This window comes from Galeopterus variegatus, unplaced genomic scaffold (assembly GCF_000696425.1).
Source record: "Galeopterus variegatus unplaced genomic scaffold, G_variegatus-3.0.2 Scaffold2806, whole genome shotgun sequence".
NCBI lineage: Eukaryota > Metazoa > Chordata > Mammalia > Dermoptera > Cynocephalidae > Galeopterus > Galeopterus variegatus.
The window spans coordinates 236071-255189 of record NW_007728917.1 but is presented as its reverse complement, the minus strand read 5'-3'; the positions used below and the strand labels follow the sequence as shown (position 1 = coordinate 255189).

The 19119-nt window shown below is 38.5% G+C and overlaps 1 protein-coding gene across 1 annotated transcript in view; it reads right to left on the bottom strand.

Moving 5' to 3' along the window:
- Positions 1-19119, bottom strand: part of ZNF532 (zinc finger protein 532) — a gene marked incomplete at its 3' end in the record, with an annotated part of 75041 nt that overhangs the window by 11803 nt on the left and 44119 nt on the right. The window contains exons 5-6 of the mRNA XM_008583039.1: positions 7696-7877; positions 3416-3592 (exon numbers count right to left, since the gene is read on the bottom strand). Of these exons, the coding sequence (XP_008581261.1) occupies positions 3416-3592; positions 7696-7877 (359 nt within the window). The remainder of the gene's footprint in view (positions 1-3415; positions 3593-7695; positions 7878-19119) is intronic.

The following is a 19119-nucleotide window of genomic DNA, read 5'->3' as shown; positions in this document are numbered from 1 at the left end:
CGGGGGGGGGGAGCCAAGCCCAAGTATTTATGTCATGATGCCCCATTACTCCTAAATATGGGGGCGGGGGGCAGGGAAGGATATGAGAATGATGGATGGATCAAATCTTGTCAACCCTATAGCTGGGGAATCTGAACAAAGAGGGTACGAGAATTCCCTGTATTTCTTCCAACCATTTTATAGGTGCTAAGGTTTAAAAGAAAAAAAAAAAAACCCTACTAAAGGTACCACAAACCTCACAGATGTGGTTTTTAGGGACAGCATATGAAGATAGAGCAAACTCTCCAACGACAATGGAAAAACCTGAGGGAGATAGACTGCCCGGCAGACAGGCAGGAAGGCATTCAAGACAGGGAGAGACCACTCTGTACAAAGGCAGAGTTCTAAACGGGCACAGTGCGCTGAGCCAACAGGCAGAACCTGGTGTGGCTAGTTTCCCAGGGGTGGGAAACGGCAGGGGGAAGACCTGTGAAGGGCTGTGAAAGCCAAACCTAAAAGTCTGGACCTAATTCCCCATGCAGGACTCATGAGTGGTGGGGTGACTATACTATAATGGGGCAGCAGAGGGTGGTGGGGAGGAGAGAGAGAGAGAGGAGGAGGGAAAACAGGGAGGAGAAAAGAATAGAAAGCTAAACCAAATACCCACATACAGGTCAAACTCACAGCAACCAAAACTCTCCACAACACAGCACCACACTTGAAACAGGTGTCAAAACAAATGTATAAAGGATTCTAAACTCGGAAATTGCTGCCACAAATCTCCCACATGACCACTAGGTAATGAATCCAACTAGGTGCAGAGCACTATCGTCAGCTTCATATACTAATTCCCACACCCCCGTTAGGTGAATTTACACTGCTGCCATTTCACAGATGGGACACTAAGACAGATTAGATAATTTGCTTGATGGCAAATAAATCCCAGAGCCATGGTTCAAATTTAGCTTTCTCTGACTCCTCTACCATGACACTATTTTAATTTTGCATGTTTTATTTCTTAAGAACTGGTTCAAAAACTCTTCTCTTATACAAGTCTTAACTTTGGATTTCTCATTTCTCCACTTACATACATTTACAAATACCCGATAAAAGGAAGATACAGCAAAATAAACTGCTGTTAATCAATGTCAAAGAAAAAATAAAAATAGACACAAAACTTTATAACCATAAAATACAGTAATGGACAATAAAAATGATCTTGAATTATCCAGAAAAGGTTAAAGGGTGTTCCAAGTTTCCTTTTAGGAAAACATGCCTGCCATATACCAGAAAAAAAGAAACAATGTGTTTACGATAGTAGCTGGCACACAGTTAACACTACATAAATGTCTGTTAAATAAAAATCTTGTGTCATGCTTTTTAAATTTAGGTGCTGGGACTGCAGGACTTTATGGGTATACTTTTAGACACCCATATGCTCTTTAAAGAAAATGGGTGGGAGATTATTTTAATACTGATCACTAAAAATTAATGCAAATCATTTGCATATTTTTGAATTATTTGCATAACAACCTGTTAACCAAATACTGCTGGGAGATTTCAGTGGAAAGATTCCCTTGAAAAGAGGACTAAGGTAAACAGGGTAGAGATGGATTTAATGCCAAAATTAAACTTTTGGGACAAATGTAGCTCAGACAGCTGCTGGACAGAAGGTTTTACAGTAGCTTGAATGAGAAAAGGTGGTGAGGGAAATCATCACAGGCACATGGCAGCATAGGCCTGAGGATCCCAACAGAGCCACAGCACCTGCTATGACAGCCAGGCTGTGGGCAAGAACTGGGCACAGCCACAACCCAGCCATCACACTGAATCAATGCTAGTAACTTCAGTGTCCCTGGGTTTGAAGTTTTGTGTGCCATTTCTTCTGTAAATTTGTCTTAGTTTTACAGTTTAAAACAATGTTTACACCTGTTTTTAGGCTTGTACTTGTTAAAGAACCATGGCAGTAAAAAAAATTTTAATAGCAGAATAATTTTTTCCTATACAATAGTCAAATTTGAGGAACGTTGTTTTAGCTTATTTTAATCATTTGTGCCCTATATTCCCAACAAACAACTACTGTTCCAGATTTCATACACATTTCAGACAGTAAAGTTTTTATTTATTTCAATATGGAACCAAATAAAAAACTATATTCACTGGGGAGAAAGGTTGCTCTGGTACCCAGAAGTCTTACTATCATGAAGACTGAGGACGCTAAAATTCACTAGTCTCCATCTTCAGTCAAGACACCACATTGAATATGAATCCCCTATCTGTAATTTGTTTCATTTTGAGGATCAATCTATAAAGATAGGAGTGAAGATCCTATGGGAATAAAATTCTATTTTAACATACTTTTTTGGTGAATAGTCACCTCTATAGTATTCAATCACATTTTCCCAGAACTGAATGTTACAATGAAAGCCAGCTCTCTCTCCCTCCCTCTCCATATACGTAAATATGACCTATCTGCATATCTTCCCTCTAATATTTCCTTGATTATGAAGTTATAGGCAAAAACACACCAATAGATCTGGACAGCAAATCTAGCCTCAAGCTAGATTATTGTAATCATCAAACTCTGCATTGCTAAAACAAATCCAGAAATAAAATGAACAGAATCAAGAGCATTTAACCAAGAACTGTGTACACAATGAAAGAGTGAAGAAATGCAGGAAGGAACTAATGTTTACAGAACCCTCAATGGCCTAACATGGACTGTGTACTACACATTTAAAATACATCATCTCACTTTATCCTCAAACAAACCCTGGTACAAAAGATGACCCTCACTTTACAGGAGAAACAGGGTAAGTATGGCCCAGGTCGCACAGCTGGTGGGTGGTAGGATTCTGACTGGCTCCCTCCTCTTTTGCTAAGCTGCCCCTATTGCAGGCTGGCAGTAACTGTCTATTGAAGAGCCATTTCATTATTAAAGACTTCACAAAGCAAAAATTGATAAACTTAAGAGCAAGATTAAGGCAAAAATTAAATTTAATAATCAAGGACTTATACTGGCTGTGAAGTTAAATTCAGTAACCAGTGTATTAAGTTGACTTCATCTTACACTGAATTACTAGAAATGTGTATTGTATAGGAAGGAAACACTAGAAAAACTTAAAAGATGACAGGGTTTTGTTTTATTTTTACAGTTTTCTTAGAACTTAGTTGTTAAAATCATCTTTTAAAAAAAGAACAAAATAAATAAATACTCGCTCACTTGATGAAAGAGCATAAATAATAGATGACATTTTTGGACAGAGACTTTACCTGGAATGAACATAAAGGTTTGGCTGAGCTGTACTTCCTAGAGCATCAAAATTGGCATAAATGCATAACTTTTCCTATCTTAAATTTTATTCACTAGAACAACTACCTCCTCTAAATTACTAATAAAGTAGTGGAGTAAAAATCAAAAGTCAGTATGACTTACTTTGGTTCTCCTATCTTGATGCCAGGGTGCTGTGTGTAGGCATGGGAATGTGTACTTGGGGCAGACTTAAACGCCATTGGACAAATAGGACACTTGTAGAAGACTTCACAGTGAGAACCTTGAATGTGAGACTTCAGTGCAGCCACATCAGAGTACACAACATTGCAATGTACACATCTGTTAGAAAAATAAACACATGGTCGTTAGCACAAGACCATTAAACATGTGGAACTTAACTGTGTAAAAACTGGATAAAATGAACATATGTTAATAGCCATTTTAGGTTTCCAATGGCTTTTGGAAGTGTGTTTTGTTTTTTTCTATCTATAACAGATCAAATTATTTGTATATGTTTAAGAGGGAAGATCATGAAGAAGAAAATAAAACTCAAGTGCTCCACCTTTGGAACATCTGTAGAGTTTCTAGGAATGGATGTCCAGACCCCAGACTACAATCAAACAATAACTCATGGGGACCATGCCAAGAACAGGAAACAGCAAGAGCCCAGCACTCCTGGCTTTGGAGAAGATTTCCACATGCTGGGCTCTGACAGCAGGACCCTGTGGTTCCTGCCCACACCCAATTCCCACATGGCATCTCCAGTGGAAGAAACCCACGCTGGCTCAACCTACATGCCCCCAGCAAAGGGGCAAAGGGAGCAAATGAGCACCGGCTCTAAGACCAGGCCACCCTCTGACATGGCCAGTGGCAATGGAGGTTGTGGTGGCCCATACAGTAGAGAAGGCCATCCACTTAGGTTTTTTGTCTCCTGGAAAATAAATTTAAGTATTTGTTTAAGAAATTACATGAATTATAAATTTCTGAAAAATCAGCATGTCTAAAAAAACTGCCTCCCTAGCTAACCACCTTATTTTTTGAAATTCTAATAATTTGGCAATTGGCTCATTCCTTGCTCAAATTTAATCCTACAAGGAACAAATTTTAAAACTAAGGTACATTTCTCCATTACCTCATCTTTTTCACACAAGGACTCTCAGCAAATAATACCTTCATTTGATGACCGAGTCTTCAACATCTGAAAACTATTTAAGACTCTTGAGAGTCTCCAGAGAGACATGTAATTATAACTGACCATATGTGTTCCTGGGTGTGTGTGTGTGTGTTACCTGGGGAAGGAAGACTGTAGGGTAGGGTGTGCCTTCCAGGAGGCAGTGCCCAATGACTTCTACGATAATCTAAGATACTTCCATTCTTAGAACCACCCTTCCCAATCATGGAGATGCTCCCAAAGTCATCCAGGAGTGGCATGTTCCAAATTGTTTATGTTCTATAAAGTGTGCCATGTTAACGTTGGCAAGCATTTTTTAAAAATCATAATAATAACAAATCATAATTAAGGCATTAGCCTTTTCAATGTCTTAAGGCATAATGTTCAGCAACATATACATTAAAAATGCTAAGCAGCAACAGGAGAACAAAAGGAAAGCTTCTCTATCCTATCTACTTGAAATTATTTTGGGTTAAAACTTGCTGTGTTGTCTTGAACACGTTAATGCTCCTCTCTGGGCTGGTTACTCATTTGTAAACTGAGAAGAGTCGGAATAGATAATTTTTAGTCTCTTACAACCCCAGAAGCCTAAGACTCCAATGAAAAGGGAAAACTATGTAAAACAAAAGTATATGGGTTACTAATGACACCAAAGGATCCGCTGTGCCACAAACCATGAGCAAAAGATTTTCCCATTACGGGTGGAAAGATGGTGCTCCAAGGCAGAGACAAAGGGAAGACAACAAAGAATAAACAGAAAAGCACAAATTCCTGAAGTCACTTGGAGTGAGAGGACCGTTTAATCTACAGAAAGAAGGAAGTCAGAGCATCTAAACTAATGCTGGAATTTTTTTTGAGGCAGGAGCAAGAGGTTATGACTCAGTCCAAGGAGTGCCATGGAGGTCAAGGGAAAAACCCTCCTTAACATGAAGGGGAAAAGCAGAGCATTTAAAAAGAACTTAAGAAAAGAAAAAATTGTAAAACATGTACCTACTGGTGAAAGAAAACGTTCAGGGGCAACAGAGACCAATAGGGAAGGGAAGTAAGACAGGTAAAGGGAAGGCAGAATTTGAAAGGCTCCTACAATATCTTCATGCTATTAAAAATCCAGTCGATTAAGAAATATTGGATAGACCTAAAGTCTTTGTGTTCTGGGTACCAATCAAGTTTATTTTTGGAATATTTTTTAAATGTTTACAGTATACAATCCTATAGTAATTTACCTTTCTAAATGCAGATCCGGTGTTATCAAGAGGCAGGAAAATTCAAAGAAATATTTGACTTTTACACCAAGTTAACCGGGAGCTAGGGATGACCCCTCAATATCTGGGAGTTTCAATACGAGCAATGAGAGAGAACGAGGCACACTGTATCAAGAAGAGACAAAGCAAGGCACGGGAGCCTGCTAGAGAAACTTCATTAGGTAAAGAAAAGCAAATTGAAAATGGTTAACTAGAGAGCCAAAAGGGAGAGAAAAACACGACGAGGCCAAGGGGCTGCTAAGCCCCAGTCAAACATTAGAGTGGACCATTATTTGAAACAGCAGGAAAAACAATAAAGTTAAAAAAACTTTTTCTCCTAAAGAAGAAATGTGAACTAAACTTCAAAATAGACATACATAGTATTTTTACAGTTTATATAGCCACAAATGGGGGGGGATCTATCCCTAACATAAAAATTTCAGTGGAAATCTGAAATCTACATCTCCAAGTAACAAAATTGAAGCAACTCTGTGAATCAGGCAATAGAAAAGTAACAAGGATGACCTTTTCCAAGTGAGTTGATTACTTTCAGCCTGCATGCAGAGCTTCTGTTTTAATTTAGGAAAGATACCAGGAATAGCTAAAATTGCAGAAGTCTTACTCCTTTTTATTCATTCCAACTAAGTTTATTTTCATTATATTAGAAAAATAAACTAAACATCTAAGGAAAGTCTGGCATCAGTGAAAAGAACAGCACTTGGAAAATGTTGCAGAGCTGCTTTCTATTATTAAATGTAGAATCCACTAATGATAGTTCCAAAATATGCGATAAGAACCAAAGTATTATTCTGCATGAACTCTGTGGATCTAGGGGAACTTCAATTATCCTGTTTCACTCTATAACATGCCAATGGAACTGGAGGCAGGCAAGGCACCGATTTTAAAGATAGGCGTGCCACAGCACAGAGAGAACACATGAATTAAAACACAATTAGTTACTGGCAGAATTGGTACAAAAGACTCTGGTTTCTTGATTGCCAAACCGAAGGCTTTCTACCAGGCTAGTGCCCAATCCATAAAACATTTGTGCATCATAGGTCTGGAGGCATGGGATCAAACTGTGAAGTAAGTCTCATATCTTAGTGTTAGAAAAATGGACAGAGCCACCAAGTAACCAATCATACCATAACCTAAATTTAAATGGAATAAGACCATCAAATCATACCAACTAGACTTCATTTTTATAAAATATCATAACTGTTATTACAACTAAAAATATACAGTAATATCTCTGTTAACAAAGACACTTTGTATTGATGACATGTTTTCTTGGGGGATCTTCATCAGGTCAAAATATAAAAGGCCCAGGAATGCATTTCAGAAGGACACAGAGTGGAAAATAAAGTTCAAGTATATAATGACTCCACACTAGCTAAACTAACATTTGATTTGACAGATGTTGTAAATACTATCTGGGAATCTTTCAGGGAATCTGAAAGAGGCCACAGTTAAGACGTGTGGAGGAGATGAGGGAGAAACCTGGATTCAGGGGATGGAGGAGGAGGAAGAAGGCTTATTTGGAGTGGAAAGCACTTCCAAAAAGAGCAGTGTTAGAAAAGGACATACACCTGACCCTTCAATGTGAACAAGATAGAAATAATAGACAATCGCACCATTTCTGTTTTCATAAGAGGCGGGGAAATATTAAGAGGTACAGAAATGCATGGTATTCTTGCAGGGCTTAAAATGCAGAATATGACAACGGAAGTCTGCTAAAAAGTGTGCAGAAAGAAAAAGCTGTGACAGTCAAAGCCAAACCTCCGTATACGCACAATTTTGCCTAGAAGGATGGGCCCCATTTACCTTCAGCTGTGTGTGGAGCAGCAGGGCCAATATTACGTTAAAAGGATTCAAACAGATCAATGCTACTTCAAGAGCTAGTTTCCAGAGGATCTGTTAATTGAGGTACCACTGTATGACCCTAAAAACAATGTGCGCAGACCACTTAAAATGCTGCGTAGTTATAAGTGAACGAGCTTTACTTGCACATAAGTGAACGATATACTGACCGAAAACCAACTCTCCGTGTGTAGTGCAGACAGTTCTTGGTGACGTGGGTCTGGAAGTGCACCGACCTGCAGATGGCCCCACACTCAGGGCAGGTGTAGGGAGATTTGTGCTGATGGATTCTCTGGTGTGATGCATAACTGCACTGGTTAGGAAGCAGCATCTGGCAGATAGTGCAAGTCTTCTAAATAAACCAAAGGGGGAAACAGGGTTGGTCCTACTAAGTATTTTCTAATATGCAAAGAACCTTGGTTAAACCTCAAAATAAGTATATATCCCTCATTTCAAATACGACTGTAATTGATTCTAAGCCCAAGGGAAAAGCAAACATGGAAGTTACAAGTTCAATGTAATATTCTTTTCTCTGTAAAATAAAAATAATATGTACTATGTAGTCAGGCTCACCCCAAAGGATGAGCTGAAAATGTCAACTTTAGATAGAGTTCCAATTTTGTTACCTTTGCATTTTGTTTAGTGCAAAGAAAAGGTATTAGAAGAGGTATTCTTGCAAATTAGGCTAGCAAATCAACTTTAATATTTATCAAGAAATTTATGAACATATGTATCTTAAACATATGTAGTCACAGTTCCTACAATTCATAAAAAACTTTCTTCAAAATAATGAAAATTAATTAGAGGCTAATCCAGTCCCCACCCTCCCCACATCACTTCAGTTATTTAAAATCTGAAATACAGGAATACAAAAGAATGGCCACAGCAACTGTTGTTCTTTTTGCACTTAAATTGGCCTTTAAATGCACTAGCCATAACATGATTTATAATTAAAACTAATGAACTCAAACTCAGATACATAAATTTAGACATTAAATTGAAATTTTATAGAGTTTAAAATCTGATTACGTATAAAATAAAGACTGAAGTCCTCTTTGGAAGAGGGTCTATATCATTATGTACCCAAGCAAAATCAAAACACTATTTTTCATCACCCTAGATGTAAGCATTAAATGTGGTATATTTTTACAACACAAAACCAAAAAAAATAAAAGCAAATATAAATTGAGGGCTTATTACTTCTACCCCCAAAATAAACCTAACAATATAGCATATGAGATAAAATGTGTTTGAATATGTGTCAGATATTCATGACCCTAGATGTAAGCATTAAATGTGGTATATTTTTACAACACAAAACCAAAAAAAATAAAAGTAAATATAAATTGAGGGCTTATTATTTCTACCCCCAAAATAAACCTAACAATATAGCATATGAGATAAAATGTGTTTGAATATGTGTCAGATATTCATACAAAAACAAGTACCTACTATTTTCTAAAATGTACAATTTGTTTTAAAGTAAAGAAAGCCTCAAAATAAAAATTCTTGCTAAAATTTAAAACATTCTTTTATATTAAGAAGAGAGTTACAAAGTTTTAAAAAGAATTTTTATTCTTCTACCTTTTTAAAAAAGCCCCCAAATTAAGGTTTAAACATCCGAGTGACTTAGACTAAGAAAAATAGAAAACTCACTTGAAAATTCTTCCCTGGTTTTCTCCTGAAAGGACTAAAATACAAGTTTTATCCCATATAATGTTTATTGTAATCACAAAATCAAAACATTACAGGCAGTTTTGATGAGGTTAATGTCATTAAAAAACAGCATTCCTTTTCTAATAACACGTTTCAGAGGTTAAAATAAGCCGCAAGGAAAACCTATCAACAGATTCATTATCACAAGATCCTGTTAACATCTACATTATCACAGGTAATCATCTGTTTCTTTAAACTAAAATCTTCTACCTTCACACATTCATTAATCCCAGACAGTGAATTATAATGTGTGAATTTCCACAGGCATCTTAAAATGTCTTGCACTTATTTGGGGATAAAATTATTATCTTCTATATTAAAAGTCAAAAAATATTATATATACACACATAAATACACACATATATACACACACATATATATACATAATGTATATATATAATATATATGTAAATGGTGGATTGGCCCCATTCCACCATGAGCCAAGTAGTCAGCTAGTTACTTTAAATACATTAAATAAATTTAAATACATCATCTCACTTAATTCTCATAGTAATCTATGAAGTTAACATCTCCATTTTACAGATGAGGAAATGAGGCTTCTCAAAGCAACTTGCTCAACCCCCCCATCACCCCCCAAACTATTAAGTGGAAGAACCAGGACCTGAAGTGGTTCTGAATAATTCTTAGGCCTCTGATGAAGGCTAGTGAGGAATGGGGTGGGGTTATAAAGAATGAACAAACAAAAATACACAGGGGAGACATCATTAGCAAATACACCTGAATACCAATGATGACCACGTTATGTTAGGATTCGAGGTGAGTTCCCCTTCCCTCCACAGCTTCTCTTTTATCTAAAATGTGATTATATGAGGGTATTTCAAAAAGTTCAGGAAAAACAGAATTAAAAGATAATACAAATCTTTCCATGAACTTTTTGAAGTATCCTTGTACTAGTTTTATAATAGCAGAAAATGAAGATCTACAAAGGCAATAAAGTATGTGTTCCTTAAAAGCAGAAAAAAATTCACATTATCTTTCATCAAGATATACTAACAAATGGTTATCTTTCACAATACATATAAAATGCACAATGAATTACTTAAATTCATTGAAATTTATCATCATCACCCCATTTTCCCCTGCCCCCCAACCATGAGAATCTGCACTCACCCATTTCCATCAGCCAAGGTACCTCACCCACTTTAGGCCCAGAAGTACAAGGAGAAAGAGGAAGCCAGCAAGGACTACAGCCTCAACTCAGAATGCTTTCATATTTCACAGTCATTGAAATGGGAGATTTCGGTCACTGGGGAATGACGTTGGGATACTTAGAGACCTTACCTTTAGTTTAACACAGACGCATATATATTCACGTACACACACTATCTACTCCCACATTTACATCTTTGTTTACCTGCCTCCACTCCTTGCCTCCATTCCATTTTGAGAAAAAGCATGCTATTTTGGTTGCAGACAGTCTCCTCCTCTATGTTTGCATAGTATCAATAGTTTTAAACTCTTATGATATCGTTTACTTAACTGTAACTACCTCAAGTTTTATTCACTGTACCTGTTATAGAAAGTGTGTATCTTCCCTGCTTCCAGAAATAGTGGTGACACATTTTCACAGCACAATACAGTCATTCAACTAGCTTTTCTGGAATGCTCTGACTTTATGACAAAGATGCACATTCTCTTGATTTAGGGAATGCATTTCAGTACGGGAGGTGGGCAGACAATGATTTCTTAGTGATCTAAAAGAATATGACCTTCCTTCCTTTTTTATTAACCAAAGAAAGTCATTTAATGTGACAATACCTGCCATTTGTATAGAAGAAAGTATAATAAAATGCACTTAAATGGCTTTGTATGTCTCTTAAGATTTTACTTATGTCATCTGAAAATGCATAAATGTTTTCAGTACTTAGGTAATAAAAGTCTCATTTCTACTCTGGTGCAGCCTCATTTGCTCAGAGAACTGTTACTTTTTAAAGCAGCAATTACTTTTCAGTAGAGTCAGACCATATTAGAAAGCTAAAGGAAAATAGGGGCTGGCAGGTTGGCTCTGCTGGTTGGAATACAGTGTTATGGCACCAAGGTCAAGGGTTTGGATCCCTGTACCGGCCAGCTGCCCCCCCCCCCAAAAAAAATTTTAGCTCACTCGGTAGAGCGAGGTGCTGGTAACAAGGTCAAGATTTCAAATCCCCAAACCAGCCACCCACCCCAAAACAAAGAAAGCTACAGGAAATTAGAGCTGAAAGTAATCACATCCAACACTTTACAATTATTCCTACTAAGACTTTCTGCCTAGTCCTGGCACAGAAACCAATTTCTGGCACACAACTGTAGGCTGTGCGGACGGGGAACAGGGCCATGTTATGACCCTGCTAAGGATCAGAGAATGTTTAAGCTCAGTATCCTTTCTATAAATGACAAATTACCTGAATAACAAGGAAAATAATTCTACAGGCTTCGATTCATATTTTAGGGAGAAAAATAGCCTGGGAAATGTAAAAGGGAAGGGAGATAAAGGCTAGAGAAATGTAAATATAGTGTGTATTTATGCTTAAATTTCACACACAAACCAAAAGCCTGCAACAACATGAAACACTGGAACTAAAGGTCAAAACATGACCAGCTTAACAGTCTGCCGAGATGCTAACTTTCCCCTCATTAACAGCAGTTTCATAATCTTCTGTCTATAATATAATTACCAAAAAAATAATAAGTACACTAGTTTGCTTTCTGGCTTTCACTTTCACCCAATTTCACAATAAGAACACAAAGAAAGCATTTCACTTCAGATCTCACTTAAGTGGAAATAACACAAGGCAGATATTACAGCCGAACTGGAGATACACACGCACACATGCATACATGCATACGTGCATGCGCGTGCACACACACACCCCTTCTGATCCCACAGCTAGCTGGTTATGGTAGTTTTGTCCTCAAATCATTCTGCTACACTTAAAATCCCTAATAGGAATTGGCAGTTAAATGAGCAGATTCACAGAAAGCTGTATGGTCGACACATATAATCTACTTAGGTGATAATCACTGAAGAATAAATGTAAATCAAGGGTTGATAACAGTAAACTATAAACTGGGACAGGACTAGTATGACCAAAATATACATTAAACACTCAGGAGAGCAGGCTCAAAAACCCAGTCATGAGTCTTCAGCTAATTATGGTATTTTGGGGACTGCAGTGGGAAGGGGAGGGAAATGCAGTAGAATCCATGGTTTCCAGAGGAAGTTGCTTGAACGAAGTATATCTAGAAATGAGCACTGGCAGAGCCTGCTCTAGAGAATTTAATATACTTGGTATGTTGTGTTAATGATGCCCAGAAAGTTCCTGAAACCAAAATGAATCAGCATCCTCTAAAAATGAGGACCACTGCAGACGTCACCTTTATCTGTACTCTTGAAGCCAATTTGGATGATAAGCCCAGGGGTCCATTCTTATAAGATTTCTAAGGTCCCTCCAGCTGTAAAATGCTATGTTTCTATATCTTAGGGAATTAGCATGACAATGTGGGAAGAATAATGTACCAGCATAAAGCACTTTGCCTTGAGTCCTGATTCTGCCACTAATTGGGCATTTTATTTTTAACTGTCAAAAGTATTCACCAAAAGACCTGTAACATTCTCGATTCTATGGCTGCCCATTCTATAGGAAGAAAATGAATTTAAACAATTAAGAGGATACAGTAGGCACTTCCCACCTATACTTGGATAAATTTAGTCATGGTTTTACTAAGAGGTGAAGCAATGACATTCTAATACATTTAAATATCAATTATTAAAACTACAGTCATCAGCTCTTAAATTCTTCATGAAGAAGGAAAGCTTCTCTGGATTCTCCTGCCTCTCCACTCACTCCTTTTCTCCATGTGCCCCAAAGCAAAGATTATTAATCAGATAGGTCAGAATTTAAACCCCCAACTGGGGCAGATTTACTGGTGTTAAAAAGTCAACTTGCCCACGAGCTCTACTCTTACTGACAGCCTCAAGCATGCTGTTGGTACCAGGGTGTGATAAAGTCTCAAGGCATGGACTTGGGGAATGTAGGACAAAGAGAGCCTTGAGCTAAACCACATAGTACCGTCTTCCAACCCAGCTCTTACCAGTGACCTGTGCCGAGCATAGGGCCAGTTCATAATAAAGTCGCACATTGAGGCAATTACAGAACATTTGGAGGAGGAGAAGTAGCAACTGGCAAAGCAGTACCGTCTTCCAACCCAGCTCTTACCAGTGACCTGTGCCGAGCATAGGGCCAGTTCATAACAAAGTCGCACATTGAGGCAATTACAGAACATTTGGAGGAGGAGAAGTAGCAACTGGCAAAGCAGAATTCAGCAAATGCAACCAAAACCTTCCTTTATCCCATGACATACTGGCAAAGTCTCAGGAGCTAAACACATATGCATGGGGAGATGGTGAAAGAAGATACAGACAGCAAGCAAAGCCCCAGCTGGTGTTCACAGGAAGAGATCCATTGCTGAGTTCAGGGACGCACCCTTGGGAAACTTAGAAAGGATCTGTTCAAAACATAAACAGGGGGCAAAACTTAACAGGGAGAAAATGAAAGGTAAAAAGAAGGGACATGGTGACTGAAGTGAACCAAGAAAAGGTTGCTCTTAAGAGAAAGGCTGAGGTCTCAAGAGGCTCGGCTCACCAGATGTGAAAGGTAAAAAGGAGCTCTTCTCATTCCTGTCTGCTTTCAAAGACAGGGCTGGGGAAAAGGATATTTACACTGGGCAGGGGAAAGGTCTGTGATTCAGAGAAGAGAGAAATCTCAGAAAGTGAAATAAAATGCCACCCTCCCAGGAAGCCTAATTGCAAAAAACTACTGAGAATTGATGTCTGAAGTCTCAGGCAGAGTACAATAAAGCAATTATAAAATCTCTCCTTGAAGACAGGACAGCTGAATTAGGACCTTTTTAAAAAATGGAATGAATCTCCCACTTCCAGGAAAATGGAATAAAATTTTCTTTCCCTAATCTTCCCACTAATTAAAACTAGAAACCTAGGCATTATATAAAACAAATGCAAAAGAATTCTGAAAGATGGAGTGAAGAAGGCAGACTGGTTAGGGACCTTGAGACCCAAGGAATGACAGGGTGGTTAGTTCCCTGGGTTACTTTTGCCTCATGTATCCCAGATTTGGAGCTGAAGAAGCTGGCAACCCAGAAAGACCAATGGGTAGAGATAAATACCCAACAAAAGCCTGCTCTCTGTAGCTAAAGGACCAGGAAGGGGGCAGCCTAGGAAAATAGAACACTTTTAGACTGATCTACTCCAGCCAAACCTCACAGAAAACACTGTGGCCGCTCCCCAACACATGCCATGTCTAGGTGGAGCCCAGACCCCACCCTCTTGAGACTGTAATGGAGTCCTAGCACCCTGCCCTGATGGTGTCAGAGAAGGCCAGGTAGGGAAGGGGGACTTTCATCCCTGCCAAGTGATAATAAGCCGATCCACCAGCCCAGCATTTAAAAAAATCCCAAAAAAGAAATCTCCAGGCCCAGACGGCTTCGTTGGAGAATTCTACAGAACATCCTACCAAACAAAGGAAAGCTAACACAAACTATACACACACTCTTCCAGAAAACAGAAGAGAAGGGAACACTTCTCAACTCTCTTTCTAAAGCTAGTTTAACCTCCTCCAAACCAGACAGGGACAAAACAAAAAAATAAACCTCCATGAATATAGATGCACAAATCCTTAACATAATATTAGCAAATATAATTCACAATACATGAAAAGAATTACACAGCCTGACCAAGTGGGATTCATTCCAGGAATGCAAAACTTTTGATATCTGAAAAATCAATATAATCTACTCCAAAAAATTCTGAAACCAATAAATAAGTTCAATGGAGTCACAAATACACAATAAATATACAAAAAAATACATTTCTATATATTAGCAATGAATATATGTACACCAAAAAATATAATACCATTTACAACTGCTTAAAAAAAAGAAATCTAACAAAACATGTGCATGAATCATATGATGAAAACTACAAAATGATCAAAGAAATAAAAGATGATCTAAATAAATAAAGTCTGTGTTCATGGACTGAAAGACTCAACACAGTAAAGATGTCAATTCTCTCCCAAAATGATACATAAGTTTAACACAATTCCTAGCAATATTTTTTTGTAGATATGCACAAGATTATTCTAAAATTTGTATGGAAAGGCAAAAGAACTAGAATAGCTAAAACAATTTTGGGAAACAAGAATAAAGTTGGAGGAATCTGGCTACCAGATTGAAGGCATTATAGTTACAGGACTCAAGACTGTGTGATATTGGTAAACAGACAGATAAATGGAATAAAGAGCCCAGAAATAGCCCCACATAAATATGCCCAACTGACATTTGACATAGGTGCAAAAGCAATTCACTGGAGGAGAGACAGCCTTTTCAACAAACGGTGTTAAGAGAAAGTGGACATGCATGGGGGAAAAAAATGAACCTCAACCCAAGTCTCACACCTTATACAAAAATGAACTCGAAATGGATCACAGACTTAAATGTAAAACATAAAATTACAAAACTTTCAGGAAAAAAACAGAAAATCTTCAGATCTAGGGCTAGATAAAGAGTTCTTACACTTGATACCAAAAGCACAAGCCATAAAAGGGAAAAATGATAAATTAGACATCATCAAAATTAAAAACTTTTACCAAAAACCTGTGAAGAGGATGAAAAGACAAGCTACAGAATGGGAGAAAAGACCAGCAGCCATATAGCTAACAAAGGACTGTCTCTATCAAGAAGATAGAGACTCTATCAAGAACCTGTAAAACTCGATAGTTTAAAAAAAAATCTAATTAGAAAATGATGAGACATTTTACTAAAAAGGTATACAGATGGTAAATAAACCCATGAAAAGATGTTCAACATCATTCGCCATTAGGGAAACACAAAACCACAATGAAGTAACACTGTACACCTATCAGAATAGCTAAAATAAAATCAAAACTGGTAACACCACTGAATGCTGGCAAGGATTCAGAGAAAGTAGATCCCTCATACACGTGGGAATATAAAATGGTATATCTAGTCTGGAAAAGTTTAAGAACCTAAATATGCAACTACCATATAACTCAGCAATTATACTCCTGGGCATTTTCCCCAGAGAAATAAAAACTTATGTTCACACAAAAACGTGTACACAATGTTCATAGTAGTTTTGTTCATATAACCCCAAACTGGAAATGATACAGATGTCCTTGAACAAGTGATTAGTAAAAGAAACTGTGGTACAACCATACAATAAAATACTACTCAGCAATAAAAAGGAATAAACTATGGAAACACACAACCTGGATATATCTCCAGGGAATTATGCTGAGTGAAAAAAGCCAATCCCAAAGGGTTATATACTGTATGATTCCATTTACATAACATTCCCCAAATGACAAAATATAGAGTAGGAAAACTGATTAGCGGTTGCCAGGGATTGGGAGGGGCGGGCTAGAAACACGCAATATGAGAGATCCTGTAGTGATGGAAAAGTTCTGTATCTTGACTATGTCAATGTCAATATCCGGGTTGTAATATTATTCTAGTTTTGCAAGATGTTACCATTGGGGGAAACTGGATGAAGGATACACAGTATCACTCTGTATTATTTCTTCCACGAATCTACAATTATACCAAAAGAAAAAAAAAAAAGGAAGAAGGGAAGATCACTGATGCCATTTACTATCCCTTTTTCCAGGCCCATAAACTCAAACCTGAAAGGGAATGGGTAAACAGCAGGAAACCTGCTGGTCTAGCTGGGGCACCTGAGGCCACACCCTTTAAATCTTCAGAACTGATATCAATGGCAGCAGGGTCAGTCCAGGAATCTATTGCAGATGATTCCCTAACTAAGTGTAATGTGTAGACCTAGGGAACCCTGCCCAGGGGCAGAGCTCGGGAAAGCCAAAAGCTGCAGACACAGGGTTTAAACGGCACTGGGCTCCTACTCCAGAAAGGACAGGCCAGGTTGTGAGGCCATAGTAAGTTGTTACAAATGTCAGATAGTCTATGTTTCTCACTCACCACTGAGTTACCAAGAATATGGAGGTCAATGGGGAAATAAAAAATAAAAGTCCTACATATGTGGAATGCAGGAGACAGCACAGAAAAGAAGGGGCTTGGCAAAGTCTTTGGTATTTGAGGTGCCACTGGTTCAACTTCTAAATTTTGTAAAAAGACACAAGTGTCTTAAGTGCTATTCTCATAGAGGAAATAATTTCTTTGGGTGGACTTTTTCCCAATTGAGTTTAAGTTCAGAAATAAACTGGCCAACAGTCATGTGATTGGCAAACTGGAAAGATGAAATGAAGAATATTTCCTCTTCTCCCTTCTGTTTTTTGTCTCACTGCAGCCCCTGCCTCCCACCACCACAGTTACTTGATGCCACACCAGGTGACAGCAATGGGAGAGGACCACCCCAGCTTCCAGTACACTCAGAGGCTAGGACGGCAACAGCCACATGTAACCTGCCACATCCTGGAACTGTGGAGGACACTCGAGGTTGGGTTAAACCGTGAATGCTCTCATTTCACAGAGAGCTGGCGCAGGGGAAACCAGATTCCCCACCTGGGTCTGAGTGGAAACCATGTGGCTGAGTCTGAGGAGAATGGGAAACTGTGGAGGGTATGCTGGACTATGATTTCAATGAGAGAAGGGGAAATGGGTAACAGGAGGAGAATGTCATGTGGGGCACCTGTGTGTTGCTAGCTCTATAGCACCTGGCTACGCAGTCAGTTGGGGTTCACTAACTATAAAGACTGTGCTCTGATGAGCCGAGTAATGATGGCTGGGCATAATTGGAGACAGAAAATAAAACAGGGGTAAATGTTTTGCTTAGCGTATATCTGGCTTTAGAGTTAATGTATATTCTGCTGTGACTCATTCCTTAGGATTCCATGTGAAATATGACCTGCGCATTTTATTGGTCCCAGCAAAACACCCAAGTGATGGCAGAGCAATCACACACACACAAAGAGATACTAATTTCCTTCCCCCAAAGAAAGAGTTTCATCCCTGTTTGACCCTAGTGTGGTTGTTGAGCCTAAAGGGTTAACAAAGAACAAAAATTGGGGGAAAACAAGGAAGAAGGGAAATTATGACCTCTGCCCATTCCTTTCTCATTCCAAGAGAAGGAGGGATCCCAAAGCGGACAAACGCATCTGAGGACGGCTCAAAATGCAAGCTCCAGAGCACATAGCCAGCAGCAAGAGCCCACGACCAGGGTGGCATGAGAGCCCTCCTGCAGCAGGACACCGTCCAACCCCACACAGCCTACCAGCAAACACAGAAACAAGACAACGGGACCATCAGAACTGAAGAAATGGCTTTTTGCTTTTTCCCCCCTTTCACTGAATCCTTTTAAGACGAAAAGAAATATGAGAGTACTTCAAAAAGTTTGTGGAAAAACAGAATTAAAAGATAATATGAATCTGTGAACTTTTTGAGGCACCCTCAAATCACCCTTCTGATGAAGTGGTAACCAGGTCAGAGAGCACCCAGATAGACAGAATCCAAGCATCATCACTAGGACACACTTGGAAGAGCTCCAGCAATCCCCGCCTTCTTGAACTATGCACCTGCTTTTCTCTTCTTTGAAAGTTATGCTGTCAGGGCCAGTGAAACATGTAACATCCAAACCTGCAGGAATGTTGTCAAAACTCTTTATTGCTTCCATTTCCACTAAACTAAAAACTCAAAGGAAAAAACTATTGATGTACTCTTGATCTTTTCTTCCCCAAACTCAAAATCCTACATAGAACTTAACTCAGTATTTGCCCATGAGGAACTCATCACCAAAACAGTCCCAGACTTCTGAACCACAGCATAAACCTCTTAATTAACACAACAGTGGAGGGGAAACAAAAGGAAAG